The 15457-nt window shown below is 37.3% G+C and overlaps 1 protein-coding gene across 8 annotated transcripts in view; it reads left to right on the plus strand.

Moving 5' to 3' along the window:
• LOC121322676 (histone deacetylase 4-like) overlaps positions 1-15457 on the plus strand; it is a 243626-nt gene that overhangs the window by 123024 nt on the left and 105145 nt on the right. Inside the window, exon 1 of one of the 8 annotated variants that reach the window (XM_041262875.1) lies at positions 7779-7912. The exons of the other annotated variants lie outside the window; for them this stretch is intronic. Coding sequence (XP_041118809.1) covers positions 7909-7912 — 4 coding nt within the window. The 5' untranslated portion in view covers positions 7779-7908. Of the gene's footprint in view, positions 1-7778; positions 7913-15457 lie in introns of those variants that run through there. 8 annotated transcript variants of the gene reach the window in all.

The raw sequence follows: 15457 nt of genomic DNA on the forward strand, positions 1-15457 counted from the left end.
AAGGTAACATGTTTGATTGAGGGTTTGGAGTTCTATAACAATGTTGAGGGGGATAACCACCAAGTAATGGTCAGAACTAGCTGTGTTAAACATTTCGACTTTTAGGCTTAGTTATGGGATTGGAGGGCACCCACTAACTTTCAGTTCTCCTGAGCACTAGTGGGGGTTTCGGCAGTTTGGGGCCTTACTGTAAACCAACTTTTTTTTTTTTTTTTTTTTAACTGCACGTACTATGTAAGAAGCTTGAGTTGACAGTTTCAGCTAGCCAAAATGCTTGTCTAAGTAGTGGGTTGAGCTCTGGATATTTACAACCACACACGCCTAAAAAAATTAAATGAAGCAGAAATAACATTCCATGTTGTGATGTTATGCTTAATAATTAAAGCAGTAATCAATAGATTAGTCAGTCCAATTAATGACCATTAAGCACCACTTAGTTCCAGCTGACTGTGGCCAATGTGCAATAGAGTCTCCCTGGCGGTTTACATGTTTTACAGAAATGCACTAAAGAGCGCTGTTAGATGTTTAAATTTCATAAGAAAATAAGAAACTTCCTGAATGAGAGGAGGCCATTCAGCTTTTCTACAGTAAGCTTGTCCGGTTCCTAGTAGTTGATTGATCTCAAAACTTGCTCAAGTTGGGTCTTATAGGAGCCAAGTGATTCTGCCTCAACAGCATGACTTGGTAACCCATTCCATACCCTCACCACTCTTTGTGAAGTGTCTCCTTCCGTCTGCCATAAGTCTACAATATTTTCAGTTTCTAACTGTCTTCTGGTCCTGGTTTTTGTACTGTGCTTAAAGTATTGGCTAGGTAAACTTATTTTCTTTAAAAAGGACCGTATTGTAATTATCTTAACCGGCATGTAGCTCCACAACTGTTTATATCAAAGGGATAGAACCCAGTGTTTTTTTTGTTTTAGTTTTTTGAGAAGTTGCTGTGCAAGATACATTATACCTTGCTATATTGTAACCACACTGGCACAAGCTCACAAATACATTCACATTGTGTCTATATTGTTTATTTAAAAAAAAACGTTTTTTGAGGTTGAGCAGGATTTTTTTGTGGCCCGTGTCTTCTGTATAAATGTGAACTTGAGGTAAGGGTTGACGTCAGAGCATATCTCTAAACTGATCTCTGATAACAGATGAAAGCTTTATTACATCTGGGTACACACTGGAATCGTTAGCTTTCACTCTGACTACATCTGACTCGCAGTTCATGTTCCAGAAACTGATTGAACAGGAACCTCCTTTTTAAAAAAAACGATAGAGTTCATTTCAGTAGTGTTCAATATTGTTGAGGCAGGCTGATTGCCTTTCTGTCATCTCCTAGATTTGATTGCATCCTGACCCCAGTCAGTTAGTTTACATTGCAAAACCACCACACATGATTGACACTCAATGTTTGAGGGACAGTTAGGACTGAATGGGCTGGTGTGGGACAGGTTCTCCTGGTGTATCCAGCATCCTTTGATTACTCTGGAAGCTGAATCAGTGGCGTAGTTTACTTAAGTGTCTTTGCAGACCAAGTCCTTCCATGGTGCCGGAATTGTTCGCAAATGGAACAGACATCTTCCATGGACTTCAGGCAACCCCATGTCCAACACAATATTCAGATCCCAGTCTGACTTGAAGAAATGGTGACCCAACTCAATAACAAGTACAGGTCTTAATGGAACCAGGCTAGGCAGTGTATGTATTGAATCCAACCGTTGTTTGTGCAGTATCTCTAAAAGGTAGTCTTTTGCTCTGATTGAATAGTTAAAGCAGGAACAGACCATCTGCATCAGTGTTGTTGTAGGAGGCAGATTTGTTTTTGCAGACAACCACAGGATGATCATTTAACTTGCTTGTCCAAACTCCTGCCAAAAAAAAAAAAAAAAAAAGTGGTGGAATGTATTTGGCTTCATCAATTGATTTCTAACTCTAGATCATTGAACAGAACTATAAAAACAATGGAGGATAGGACTAACACAAGGGACAGTGTGTAGCGTGAGTGTCGTAAACACAGCTTTGGGTTCTGTAACACTTTAAAACTTTCACGTTTTCTGTTTTATATCTTTCATTGGCTTCTGATGCAAAGCCTACAGTGGACTAAGCAGATTTTAATTTGAGTGGAGTTATTATTCTTGCTCTATATTGATATTCATGATTATCGATTTATGAACTGTGGTGAGTAAGTGCTTTATTGATCAATTACTGTGTTTAATGTCTCCTTGTTTAGATTCGTACAGTACCTAGTGTTGTTTAAAGAATGGGAATCCCAGGTTTATTTGGTAACCCTGCATGCTGTAAGCAGCACAAATTAATCTGATGAGAAAGTCCTAACCTGCTCAGAGTTATTATTAGGATTATTTTTCACAAGAGAAAGTTATATACTTGGCAGTTTATCGTGGTGTTGGCTTTATAGTTAAGTCACCTCTAAGCTAGTAGGTCACAAGCTATCCTGCTTTATGAATGTTGCACATTTCACATCATAAAAAACAGGATATTACTCATTGTGAACCCTGAAGTCAATAACTGCAGGTTAAATAATATTTATTAGCAGCTACAGATACACTTGCTTACCTATTCAAAATGAATCAGTCATCAACAGCAAGGACAAATGTATTTTAGTTTTGTAACAAAGCTGGTTGAAATGTTTGGATTTGTTCATGTAACAGAATCTTGGAATTAACAGTATGGGTATTAAAGAATGTTTGAGTCATTTTGAATGGAAAACTAATTTTTGTCCTTAAATACATTTTGTATAACTTGCAATATTCTCTTCTATATTTACATTTCGAAAAGGCTACATAGCAGAGAGTGTGGGATGCAGGTTATCAACGAGTCTAGTGAAAAAGACTCTGTGAATGTCTTCTGCTTTTGCGTATCTGCAGCTATTGCCAAAGGTTTTGCATCACATACAATTTTAGCATTATGATATAATAAATAAAATTTAAAAACTTTATGAACATAATGTAGATCCTTTATTTAACATCATGTAATCAAAGAAACTACATAATGATATTGCAAAACTCTGCCGGAAGTCTTCATAGTAGTAAATGTTAGGTTTCGAAATGTCACAGTTTTCAATTTTTGTCAGTTTTTCGTTAAGTATATGAGAAACTACAAAGCGGTATGCATTCAGTATGTTAACGTAACATTACTCAGCAGGTTTCATTTGACTTTATATAGCACAATTAGTTAATTCTATAGGGCCATGGCCATAGCTGTACACAAAGACATCTGCAACGCTTCTATTCGTAAACCGATCACTCTTTCTCCAGGATGATCCCTTTAAGAAAAAATTGAATACTTTCTATTTAAATATTTCCTTAATCTTACGAGTTTGTAATATAACTACCTGTTTCACATTCTCTAAAACAAATGCCAATAAATGTGTAATATTTCCATTTCTTGAAACCCCAACTGAACTATCATAAATACTAACCTTCCTAAGGAATTAAAAAGGAATTTAAACTTTCCACCTCTTAGCGCTATTCAGTTTGTGTGTAATTGGATGAACCCACGCCTGGTTGATGGAGGTGGAAAACGCTGTCCCAGGCGTCGTTCCAGAATATCCCATAAATGCTCGATTGGGTTCAGATCTGGTGACTTAGAAGGCCATGACATATGGATAACGTCAGTGTCATGCTCATCAAACCATTAGATGACCACACATGCTCTGTGGATGGGGGCATTGTCATCCTGGAAGACACCCCCCCGGCAGGAAAGAAATGCTGCAACATAGGGTGAAGATGACCACTCGGTACCATTTTAAGTAGCGATTAGCATTGACCTTGGCTTCTAAGGGAATGAGTGCACCCAAACCATGCCAGGAAAGTGCTCCCCACAACATTACGGAACCACCAGAACCCTTCACTGTTGGAACCAAGCACTCAGGGCTGTAGATTTCTTTAGTTGGCGCCACACGTGCACTCCATTTGTCGAGAAAGTGGTGAAAGATGATTCATCTGACTATATCGCATTTCTCCACTGCTCTGTAGTCCATTGCCTGTGCTCTTTGCAGCACTGGACTCGCAAACGTGCATTGCCAGGTGTGATGAGCTGTTTGTGCACTGCAACCCGACTATGGTATCCTGCTCTGTGGAGTTCTTGTCGGAACGTTTTTGATGAAACAGGCTGCTCGCACCACAGGTTGAAATTTGCAGTTGCTCGCCTGTTTTGAATTGCACTTCGAATTAATGCACGGATGTCATGATCCTGGAATATGTGCTTCTGCTCACTGTTGCCCTTTGCTGATGATGTCTTTCCCTCAGAGTTCCATGTTGAAATCACCTTAGACATCGTTGCTCGTGAAACATCAGCAATTTCATCTGTCTTGGGTCACTGAAGCTCCTGCCAAATTGCCCATAGCAATCACTCCTCTTTTAAAGTCACTGAGGTCTCCTCTTGCAGCCATACTAGCCATAATTATAGGCAACTAAGCCTGTCCAGCATTTTTACACATGACCCTAAGCATGCTGGGGTGTTATTTGCTTAATTGATGCATGAGCCACACCTGTGTGGAAGCCCTTGCTTTCAATATACTCGGTGTCCCTCATTTACCCAGGTGTTTTATTTTTTTTTGTTCAGTAACTGTACATTTTAGATACTGTATTTGAAATATGTTGGGACAAACAGACATGCATTTTTCATGTTGGTTTATTCTTTAAGAATGGAATCATGTACCCAAATCACTTTATAAAGCACAAGACAAGAACATCCTTCCATACAGTAGAATTATTTTTGTCATTTCGGGAGATACTCCAGGAATCCTGATATGTATTATGTTCATATCTTTTTGGCACACTCCAGTAAATTATAAGCTATGTTGAAGGTTCTTCTTTTTTTAAATTAATTAATTAATTTATTTTTTTTATTATAGGAATACCCATTAATATACTCACCCACAAATATAACCCTTGTGTATTCATATTCAATTACAAATGTATCTTTTAGGTAAACCAAAAAAAACAAAAAAAAACTTCAGTATGAGAAATACAGTACTGTTTAGATTTTCTTCTGTGTACTTCGTTATTAACACAGTTTTCTAATAAGGACATAGAGAACTGTGTACTTGTCTTTCTGATAAGCTGTAGATCGGACAAGGCAGGTGCTGGGTATGATTGACATCCAGCTAGACTGCTTTCTGAAGTCTTTGCTGTCTTTGCCCCTGCTACACTTACGTCAGGCTTTGTTTCAGCTAGTCAGAAACCAGGAACAAATTAATATTTAAGCATGAGGCAGCAAAGTCTCTCCTTAAAAATAAACACTGAACGAACCCTAGTTATGTTTGATACTTCTGGTGACACTTGTTGTATATATATATATATATATATATATATATATATATATATATATATATATATATATATATATATATATATATATATATATATATATATATATATATATATATATATATATATATATTTTTTTTTTTTTTTTTTTTTAATTGAATTGCAAGTTTGAAGAATATTCCACATTATCTTCATAAATTTTTGTAGGAAATACTGCATATAAGACTGCTATTTCAGTCCTTGGCCTAGTTGTTCTAGCTCTTTCAAAACAAAGACAGGGTTTCTGGAGGGGTGTCAGGTTTGAATGCTCCTCTCCACTGTTTTAATTAAACACAGTGTTTTGTGTGTGTTTTTTTTTTTTTTTTTTTTTTAATGGAAATGTAATGAACTTATCACTCATCCCTACCCCCGTCCTGGAACTTCCTTCGTAACGTTTAAAGCCCCCCACCTGTCACAGCCTGGCTACAGGCCCAGAAAGTTCATTTTTAGCCCTGGTAAAGATTGTTTTGAACTGACAGAAAATTCTTTAAGTTCTTGTGTTATCACTTGTTACCATGGAACCATCTGTTTTCTTGAAGTTTTAAAGCTGCAGTGTCCCACCCTGCAGTGCTCACACTAGAATGCAAACAGTGCCATTTTCTAGAAGGAAAGCTTATCAAACATTGTTCAGTCCAATTAGCTTACACCCCTCAGAGGTAGGTTTAATGATCAGAAGAACAGTGGTTTTCTTATATTGATAACATATAACCAGAGGTTACAGTCAGTTCCGTTTTACACAAAGTATGGTCTCTGTTCACTCCAGTTAGTTTAGTCAGCTTTCGTGTTTGTTTTTCTTACCCCAAAGGCAGTGTAGTGACACAGACATTCTTGGTAAATAAAAAAACAAAATACAAATAAAGAGGAGAATTGCGTTTTTGTCCATTTTTCTTTCGCATAAGATAACAAATTATTATTAAATGTTTTAAAATCTTATTAAAAACAATCTTAGTGGGAAATGATAGAAAGCTGTGCAATGCAGGGGAAAGAGGAAAAAAAGTGGGCTACAGAAAACACATTTGGTGAAATAATAGTATCCCCACAAAGTGAAGCGTCACCTGGCCCTGTTAATTGCTGTGGTGCCATGTGAGTGACATTGTGCGACATTGATTGTGTAATATTTAAATCTTTCATAAAACACTTTCTATTTTAAGCACCACTGAGACAGTCGAGTCCTATTGTAAGGAGTATGGAACTGTAATCTGTGCGCATGAAGAGGTAATGAAGGTTGGAGAGAGGTAGAAATGAATGAACCCTGCATGGAAAACGCCTCAACCAAATATTTTTTTTTAAATTATATTTATCCATTGATTTTTGTGTCGTTTGTTTGGTTGTTTATTTCTTTAATGTTTTGTAGCTATATCGTTTGGTAACATACAAATTGTCGGTATACAATTACAGTAAAAAAAAAAAAGAAAAGAAAACAATAGCCCTCATGACAAATTCAAGTACAGGAAGTATTGGGGGGGGGGGGGATTCAATCTCTAAGTTGCTAACTTATTTGCTCTCTCTTTTTACACTTGACTTTCTATTGAAATGGTCTCCATGCAACCATATTTTGGGCATCTTTTCATCACTTGAATACAGCAACCATATGTGCAGTTTCCTTTCAAGCCTTGAAGGAACACCTTATAGTCTTTATTCCATGTATACATTATCAGACAATCATGCAATAGTGTATATATGAGTCTAGTAGGCAGAACTTCCTCATTGTTGTTACAAACAGGGAAACAAAGATACCTCCAGTTACAGTATTAAGTTGTTTGGTTCTACAGTGAAGTACAATGAACAGGTGTTTCCCTACTAGGAGTTATTTAAAGAGGGTTTAAAAGTATGTCTCGGTGTCCTGAGTTTCATTATATACCGTACATCCCATTTACACTGCTGTAAGTATGGCACCAAATGCAGTTCCTTCAAGACTGAACTGATTATTTGCTGAAACTACACGTGAGCATAAAGCAATGTTTATTAAATTACATTTCTCAATGGACCATATTAAGAAATTAGATAGCAAGGGGTAAGGAAGTGGAGGCATATTCGAGTGATAGAATACATGTTTTCTTTAACGAAAACTTAAAGTTGTATTTATCCAACAGGCTAAATAATCAAAATAGAATGGAGCAATTAGTATGCATTTTCATCTAAGCCCATGGTATTAAGACATACGTTTAATAATTCAGCTCACAAGATTGTTGCTGTATACTTTTGCCTACACTGGGCTCCTATTGGGTATCGGGGTCTTAGAGGGTTAAAGCAACAGAGCAACAGAGCCAGCAGCAGAAGCAGCAGCTGAGAGAGAAAGCCTGGACCTTCTGTGAATATAGTCTGTGTTCCAGGAAATTGAATAGCAGTGCTTATAAACACTCTGCATGCCTGAGACGCTGTTCTGATGTCATCAGCTCACAGGGAGGGAGGGAGAGGGAGGGGATGAGGGAGAGAGTTAGAGAGAGAAAAAAGCAGACGAAAGAAGCACAGCCAACACTGCTGAGCGAGCTGCTGCTGACTGGTAAACTTCATTTCTTCGAGCACTCCTCTGCGAATTTGCAGCCGGAGTATAGTTTGCAGTATAGTCGCAGCCAGGACTGATGGGTAAGGTGTTTGTGCTGGAGTTGGAACTGCTGTTGTCTGTGAAGCTAAATTGTTTGACTTCTGTTTTGTTATGGGTGTGTTCTTCTTCAAAATGTTTTATCTGAGGGCATTGATGCATTAGCTCTCTGATATCATTGCTCTCATTTTATATTTCTGTGTTGAAACTGCTGCAGGACCGCGGCGAGCTTTGCCTGCCTGGCGGTTCAGTGAATCAGTAATGCAAGATCTGGGATACTGTCAGAAGCATGCTTTTGTGCGGAGGGTGGGTGTGTTTGACTAGTATTGCTATGCCGCACAATACAGTGCTGTATGTACCAACTGTTTTACAGAGTGAATTTAGGCTAGCTGTTTTGAGTTTGCAATGTTAAAATCATTTGTTAGGTTTTCTTTATAAGCTTACTAATTTAGTGTTACATAGTAGTTTTAATTTACAGTTGATTAACCATTCATTTTCTAAAAAGCAGGACCCTTTAGCAAGTCGTGCTGTATACATGCCACATGGGTTTATTTGGTAATGGAAGGTTAAGTACAGGATCGCTGTTACTGCAGCACACCAGCCAGATGCATTTTGTGTATCAACATAGGCTCTTGCAGCATGTGCATAAGGGAGAGATGGAGAGAGGGGAGCTGAGGTTGTTTAATGGGGATTCTGGACACAATACATCCTGTAGAGCTCAGCAAGCTTCTAAAGGTGGGATGCTGGCAGATAAAATTGTTCACATTCAGATCCACTATGTCCAGTAGTTGGCTTTCTTTGCTCAAGAGCCAGCATGGTAATTGAGTAGCACATGTAGGTGTGCTGGTGGACATCACAATTTAGTACTGTAGCAGTAGGTGGTGGGCTTAATGTATTTGAATGTTTTGGAGTGTCGTGTCATACAGTAGTTGACCACCTAGAACCTAGGACTTGGTCAGTCAGCCAGACAGAAGTGGAATATGTTGATTTGAGCTGCATTACACCCCTTTTTCATATCTTTTGTATAAAGGCTAACAGAAGAAAGCTTTGTTTACACAAACTGCACTGATGCATAAAAAATGGGAATTTAGCCTCAATGAATACAAAATTGACAGCTTCTGTTATATTTAACACATATTAAATGTAGGGAAAATCAACTAGCCAACTCATTGAGTAACAGTTTTTAACCTATATTTTTTATTGGATTTTGCAGCCAAAAGAAAATATATTTTTATGTATGAGTATATCGGTGTTACAGTACATTTTGTGATTGATGTTCAATATGGCACACCTATATGAACTACTGTATTTAAATACATTAATGGTGTAGTGTAATGTTATGCCATGTATTCAGTTCCTTTTAATAAGCATATTGGAAATGAATTTGCTGAAAGCATAGAGAGATAAAGTCAAATGCCCCTAGCCTAAATTGATTTACTTACTTGATGCCCTTACTTGATGCAGTTTAACAATTCAGATTAAGTGTGTTATCAATACAACACAGAAGCAAGTAGCAGTCAACAGCATCTAAATTACTACACTTGATACACATTGTCTGGAGTATGTTCCTGTTAACACTAATGCTTGTTATTTACTCCAAATCATCACCATTGTTTCAGCAAAGACAAATGTACAGCATATCATATAGACTTTCCAAACCTAAAGCATCAAATAATTAAATTTAAGGTCTTGTAAGAACGCTGCAGATTTGTTTTAGAATCATGATTGATGTTACGTAATAAGTGGCAAGCATGTTTTAAGGGAAAGGGAGCTTCAGTCCCAGCAGCTGAAAGTGGCTGTAAACCAACTGGAATGTAAACAAGGTCTTTGCACACAAAAATACTTACTGAGGCTGGAGAACAAAATGTTTCTGAATAATAGCGTGGCTACAGGGCTGTCACTAGCAATGCTTTCCCCATGTTTAGTTCTATAGTTTCTGAGCTCGTGCCTCTAGTTTTCCATACTTTCTCTGTGCTTTACAGTCAGCACACGGAAATCCGTTACCCAGATACACGTCAGTCGCGTTTTGCTGCCCTTGTATTAATCAATCTCCATTATATATATATGTAACAAATTAATTAACTTACCCGTCGAACGCGATTTCCGACTCAGTCACCAGTTTTCTGATACAAAGCCCATCTCTTCAATGTTACAGTTTACCTGAACAGCCATTAAAGCTGACAGTTTTATTTATTTATTTATTTTTATCCTCTCTAATGCCAAATCAGTCTGTCTTAGTGTGCAGTTACACAGCGCTTCCTCCAGTTTCACCTGACGAAAATGCAGCCAAAACAAAGTGAACGAGACAAGCTACAGTAATGTAAGAGTTAATCATTAAACAGTTTTAGATAATGTGATGTACTTATTTTTTAACTGTGATATTTTGTTGCTTTTATGTATTTTCATTTGAAGTGAACTGTGACATTAGGGACTTATCGAGCACTATATTCTGCAATTATGAATAGTAACTTTGGATACTATTTTAATAATAGAAACTGTGTTTTTTTATCTTTTGGTTTTGCAAAATTACATTGCCTTTTACGTTATATACAATTCTGTGCATGGATAGCATTATGATTTCATTTTGCTGTCGGGTTGTCAATGGAAATTTTACATACCATTACAGTACTTACGGGTTTAAAAATATGTACTGTGTTATAGTTAACGTGTCGTCTCTTTAGGTTTTAGCAAGTGACCTTTTCAGAATCATATCGTTGTGAATTAAAATACTACTTCTGTTGAAAATATAGTACTGTACCAACAAAACCAATACACTACATCTAAATGGAAGTCTACTTATTTTAAAACACTGTCCTTTCAGATAGGTATTTTTGATATTGTGTCTATTTGTTGTTCCCTGAAAAACAGAAGGGTTGGAATGGGCCAAAATGAAATAATTAGATATGCGTGGCGTGTGTTTAACCGTCACTGAAGTCAAAATTGTATAGGGTCGGATATGTGAGTGCTGATTGTACTATTAGGAGATTTGTCTGCAGAACAAATCCCCCATCTGAAGAATGCACCACACACACACAGATACCTGATCCCCCACATACTGTACACACACACACACATAAGATACTGTATAGTAGTAGCCATAGGCAACCAAAACCTGTGCTGTTAGATACTCAATTTATAGGCTGCTGATCCTTCGGCATGTTATAAGACTGCTTGCCACCCACAGCTTTGTGTAAACAAGTCTCTTCTACAGTGCTGGTGGTGTGCACACCAGATACCAGGGGTTTGCAGAGAGCTGTCCGCCCCTGGGCCGGACTACATGCTATCGCTATGAGAAATTCAAAAGGAACTAATCCCAATCTCCCTATAGGCACGAGGCAAGCTGCTGCGGTTTGATGTGATTTTAAAAATAGATACTCGCTTTGTGTTTATGATGCAGATTTGGAATTTTGTTTTCAGGGGATAAGCTTTCCACTGGAAACATTGTATTTGTAAACATAATTCTGTTTTAAAAAATCAACATAGCTTAAAAAAAACCAAAGACACATACACAAGCACACTCGGAGGCACATGCCTGCTTTTATGGATTTTTTTTTTTTTTGTGTGTGTTTGTTTTTAATTTCTTAAGTTTTAAGATAAAATATGTAGGTATTTTTTACAGTGGTGTTTGTCATGCTACAGTCCTGCCATGCACAGAGAAATGTATGCATATTTTAATACTTTTATATCTACGAGGGGGAGAGAGTGATAAGGAGTGGGTGGAATTGCATAATACAGCACTACTTAGTGTATTATAAATTTTGTTGAATTATATAATGTAAATAGAGCACTTATCTGTTTCGTTGCACTGTGGCATATTGATAAATAGTGCTTTATTCCTGATTAACATTTCATATATTTCACTGTCATGCTACAGTAGCATGCATGCTTAAATACCTATTCAGAAGTTTCAAAATGAGATGTTTTTTTACATTGGGATTTGGGAGCAATCCTCTTTCGTTTTTTGTTACCTTTTAAAGGACCAGGTTTTTAGCTTGTCATCAACATTCTGTTTTGTAAAATAAATTAGTCATTGTTCAGGGCAGATACTGTATAATCATGTGGGTTTGCGCTTATACTTGGTAATATACCTTTTTCACTTTGTGCACTCTTGGTTTAATGTACTCGATCATACGTCTACTGTATGTTAGAGTAAGCAACATCTGTATAGTAATGCACAAATATCTATTACATTTTCACCTCATGCAATACCCTTATAAAAGTGTCCCACAGTAAAAGAATAGTAAAGTGTATTAAAGCATAGTGAAAGCACGGTAAAGGGTAGGGAAGCATTGTAAAGCACAGAGGGGTACGGTAAAGCATAGTCAAAAACATGACAAGCCAGGGTAAATTGTGGTAAATACATAGTATAACATGGGAAAAGTGCAAAAATACAGAGCAAAATATACTGCGATAAACTTTATAATAGTAATCCCACAGAAGTACATTTCTCCAGCTTTACACAGTACAACTTAGACAAAGTATGTAGCGCCTTTCATATACGAAGCATCTTAAGGCGCTTTACAAAGGAAAGCATCAACACAGTAAAATAAATGAATAAATTCTGGTAAAGAAGCTGACAGTTAGCTGAAATGCAGCACTTCTAGCGTAGAATGTGGGAGCCAATCCAGACCAGCACTTTTGGGTGTCCCAAAGATAACTGATATCAAAGTAAATAAAAACAAGAAACTAACAACTGCTGAGCAAGAGGGAGGTCAAACCAGGCCCAAGCCTCTCTGTGGATTGGAGTGTTGCGTAATCTTGCATATAGGAGAGAAGCTCATGCACATGTATGATTTATACAGTACCAGCACCACCCCAGAACAACTATACGTATACAGTAGCAGCCTATGAAAGGACCTAGACTCTTACAGTGGGAGAGTCATGCTATCATTGTCATGTATTAATCCTTCAGGGGTTAAGTACACTTAAGCCTCACTGGACCATGCCTACCCTTCTGCTTGTCTCCAGTTCAGTTAGATTTGTGTGGGCATCTCATGAGAGGTACTTTAGCAGCCACTCTGCTGAGACAAACAGAAGAAACAAAAAGGAGCCTTTGATCTGTCCTTCTTGACACATTTTTCCGTCCAACTTTTAAGCTTGGTAAAACTTATGCGAATAAGAAAATATATGCGACAAACTATAGAAATGGGGTTTAAGTCGACTTTTAAGAAGTTTTTACTGGCATGACAAGCTCGCTCGCTAGAGGTTTTTATTTTTTACTCACAGCGACATTTTATTAGACACTTGCATGGAAAACCATAACGAGTGTATTTCTGGTCCTAGTTCCCTTCTTTGCCATTCCAGTGACGTCAAATGATAAAAACTAATTGGCAGACGTGGAACAAATAATGATTTTTTACAATTATTGAGTTAATATGATAATGTCTCTGCACTTGATTTGTTTACGTTTTAAGTTCAAAGTTTCTACTCATTCATTTCAATTTAAAAAAAAAAAAAGTCTATTAAAAAAATGCTATTTTGTTTAAGAAAATATTGGCAAAAAAACATAAGAGCAAGACTCGTTTTATCACTAATATATAAAAGAAATTGACCTATTTTGTTTTTATGTTAGACTACTGATGAGAGTGGTAGAAACTTAATTTCCTGGTGTGTGAGTTGTTTGAATGTGTATCATGTTATTAAACTGTACTTTAGAAATAATTAATTTGTTTTCTAGAAGTAGTCTGCTCCCTGACTATTTTTGGGATTTTTCTGAATCATATTATACGTTAATTCAAATCATGTGATGAGTACTATCCATATATGTGGACTGTATCAGGAGGGGATCCCCAAATATAAACCAGTTCAAAGTATTGGTATTTTTTTTTTTTTTTATCTGCTGATTTGCCTTACAATAACACAAACAAATCTTATTGATTGTGTCACCAATTTAAAGTAAATGACTCAGTAAACCCCACCACCACCACCACCACCAACTGCAGCTGGTAATGACAGAACTGTCAGCATTATTTTCTATATTTTCAGATGTAAGCAATAATAACACCAACTGAGAAGTCATGTCTGAATTTGTTAATCTTTTAATTCTTTATTCAGTAATTATTTTCTCCCATTTTAAAACTGGGCTTTTGATTGGCTGAATTGGCGCCACTAGTCTCCTCAAGTCGCCACTGGTGCGCAATGCAGTGGCCTGAAACCTAGTCTCCTGAAACCAAGTTCCAAGCAACAATGTGGATCTGTGTTCCCTCCACTTTAAAATTAAGTTAAACAAACTGAATGTTTAATTGTCTTTTTTTCTTAGTAAGAGCATCCATTATATATTTATAAATATATACACACACACACACACACACACACACACATTTTAAATGACTTGGTTTTATAATAGTACAACTGTTTGTTTTTTGTGCATACTTAGTAGTATGCATCCTAGTACAATGTGCTACACAACATTGGAAGACTTCTAACAAAAGAGCAGAAATAGAATAAGCAACCTTTAAACTAGTGGGAAAATATGTGAAAACAATGCTGCAGGTTTTATACCTTTGCCTTTGTAAGTCCCTTTTACGCAGCAACACTTGTTTACATCATTTTTCACACTCAGTGCAGGTTCAGTTTTCCCATGCGGGATGTACATTTTATGGTTGGTTTTGTGAACTGCGTATGTGGTAACGGGGCCAAGGTTCATTGATTTAAAACAAAAAATAATAAGAGCCTGCTAGACTAGAGAGCGATTAAAAAAAAATGTATGGAAATCATCTAGCGAGTTTATTTCTTGTGAATAACCTGAAAACGTAACAACATATGCACATTAGGGTATGACATCACGAAACATCACGGGAAAAACATTTTTCTGCCCTTATGTCGCTACTGTTTTTGTAGCAGCTGTACCGAGTAACTTATAAACTCGCTCGGTAAATGGATGGAAAGCGCACTTTTGAGTTTTGACGTTCCCTGTGATGCAGACAATAGCAAGAGTACTGTGCATTCACACCAAGCCCTCTTCTCATATGAGAAACGCTGCCTGTGTGTCGTTCCTGACGAGCAATTCTCACAGATGCAGCAATCTGACTGCCTGAGGCCGGCTTCTTTTGTGAGTTATGCATTTCACAGAGTTTGCAGACCTGCCAGAGTGACAGCCTCTTCATGTTTACCAGTTAGTCATATGGACTTCTTTCCTGTATTGTTCATCCACGGCACCTAAAATAGTCTCTATGCAGCTTCTAGCCCTGTAATTTACCAGTGGCCATTTTTCTTTGTAGGCAACCAAAATGACAGCTGGGACACTTTTTAAATGTAAATACTGTACTGTTGTATAGAGCATTTCTCATCTGTTTAACCAGTGCTGCTATTATTAATTCATCATGCTTACAGTCTCCTCTGTTTTGGCCGAAATAAACACAATAATATTATTATGTGTGTGTATTCCAGTAAAAAAAGGATGTAAGCATTACATCAGGTATACTACAAAGCACACAGAAATAACAGAGCCAGCAAGCAAAGTGTCGAGTGACTCACCAGACAGACAAACAAACGGGTCCTCTAGTTCACCCTTAACTGGAGCTTCTGCTCCCTGTAGGTGAAACCTGACCCTCTATTACACATGAGGAGAGGGTGTGTGGTGGCTAAGT

Source organism: Polyodon spathula, chromosome 11 (genome assembly GCF_017654505.1).
Source record: "Polyodon spathula isolate WHYD16114869_AA chromosome 11, ASM1765450v1, whole genome shotgun sequence".
NCBI lineage: Eukaryota > Metazoa > Chordata > Actinopteri > Acipenseriformes > Polyodontidae > Polyodon > Polyodon spathula.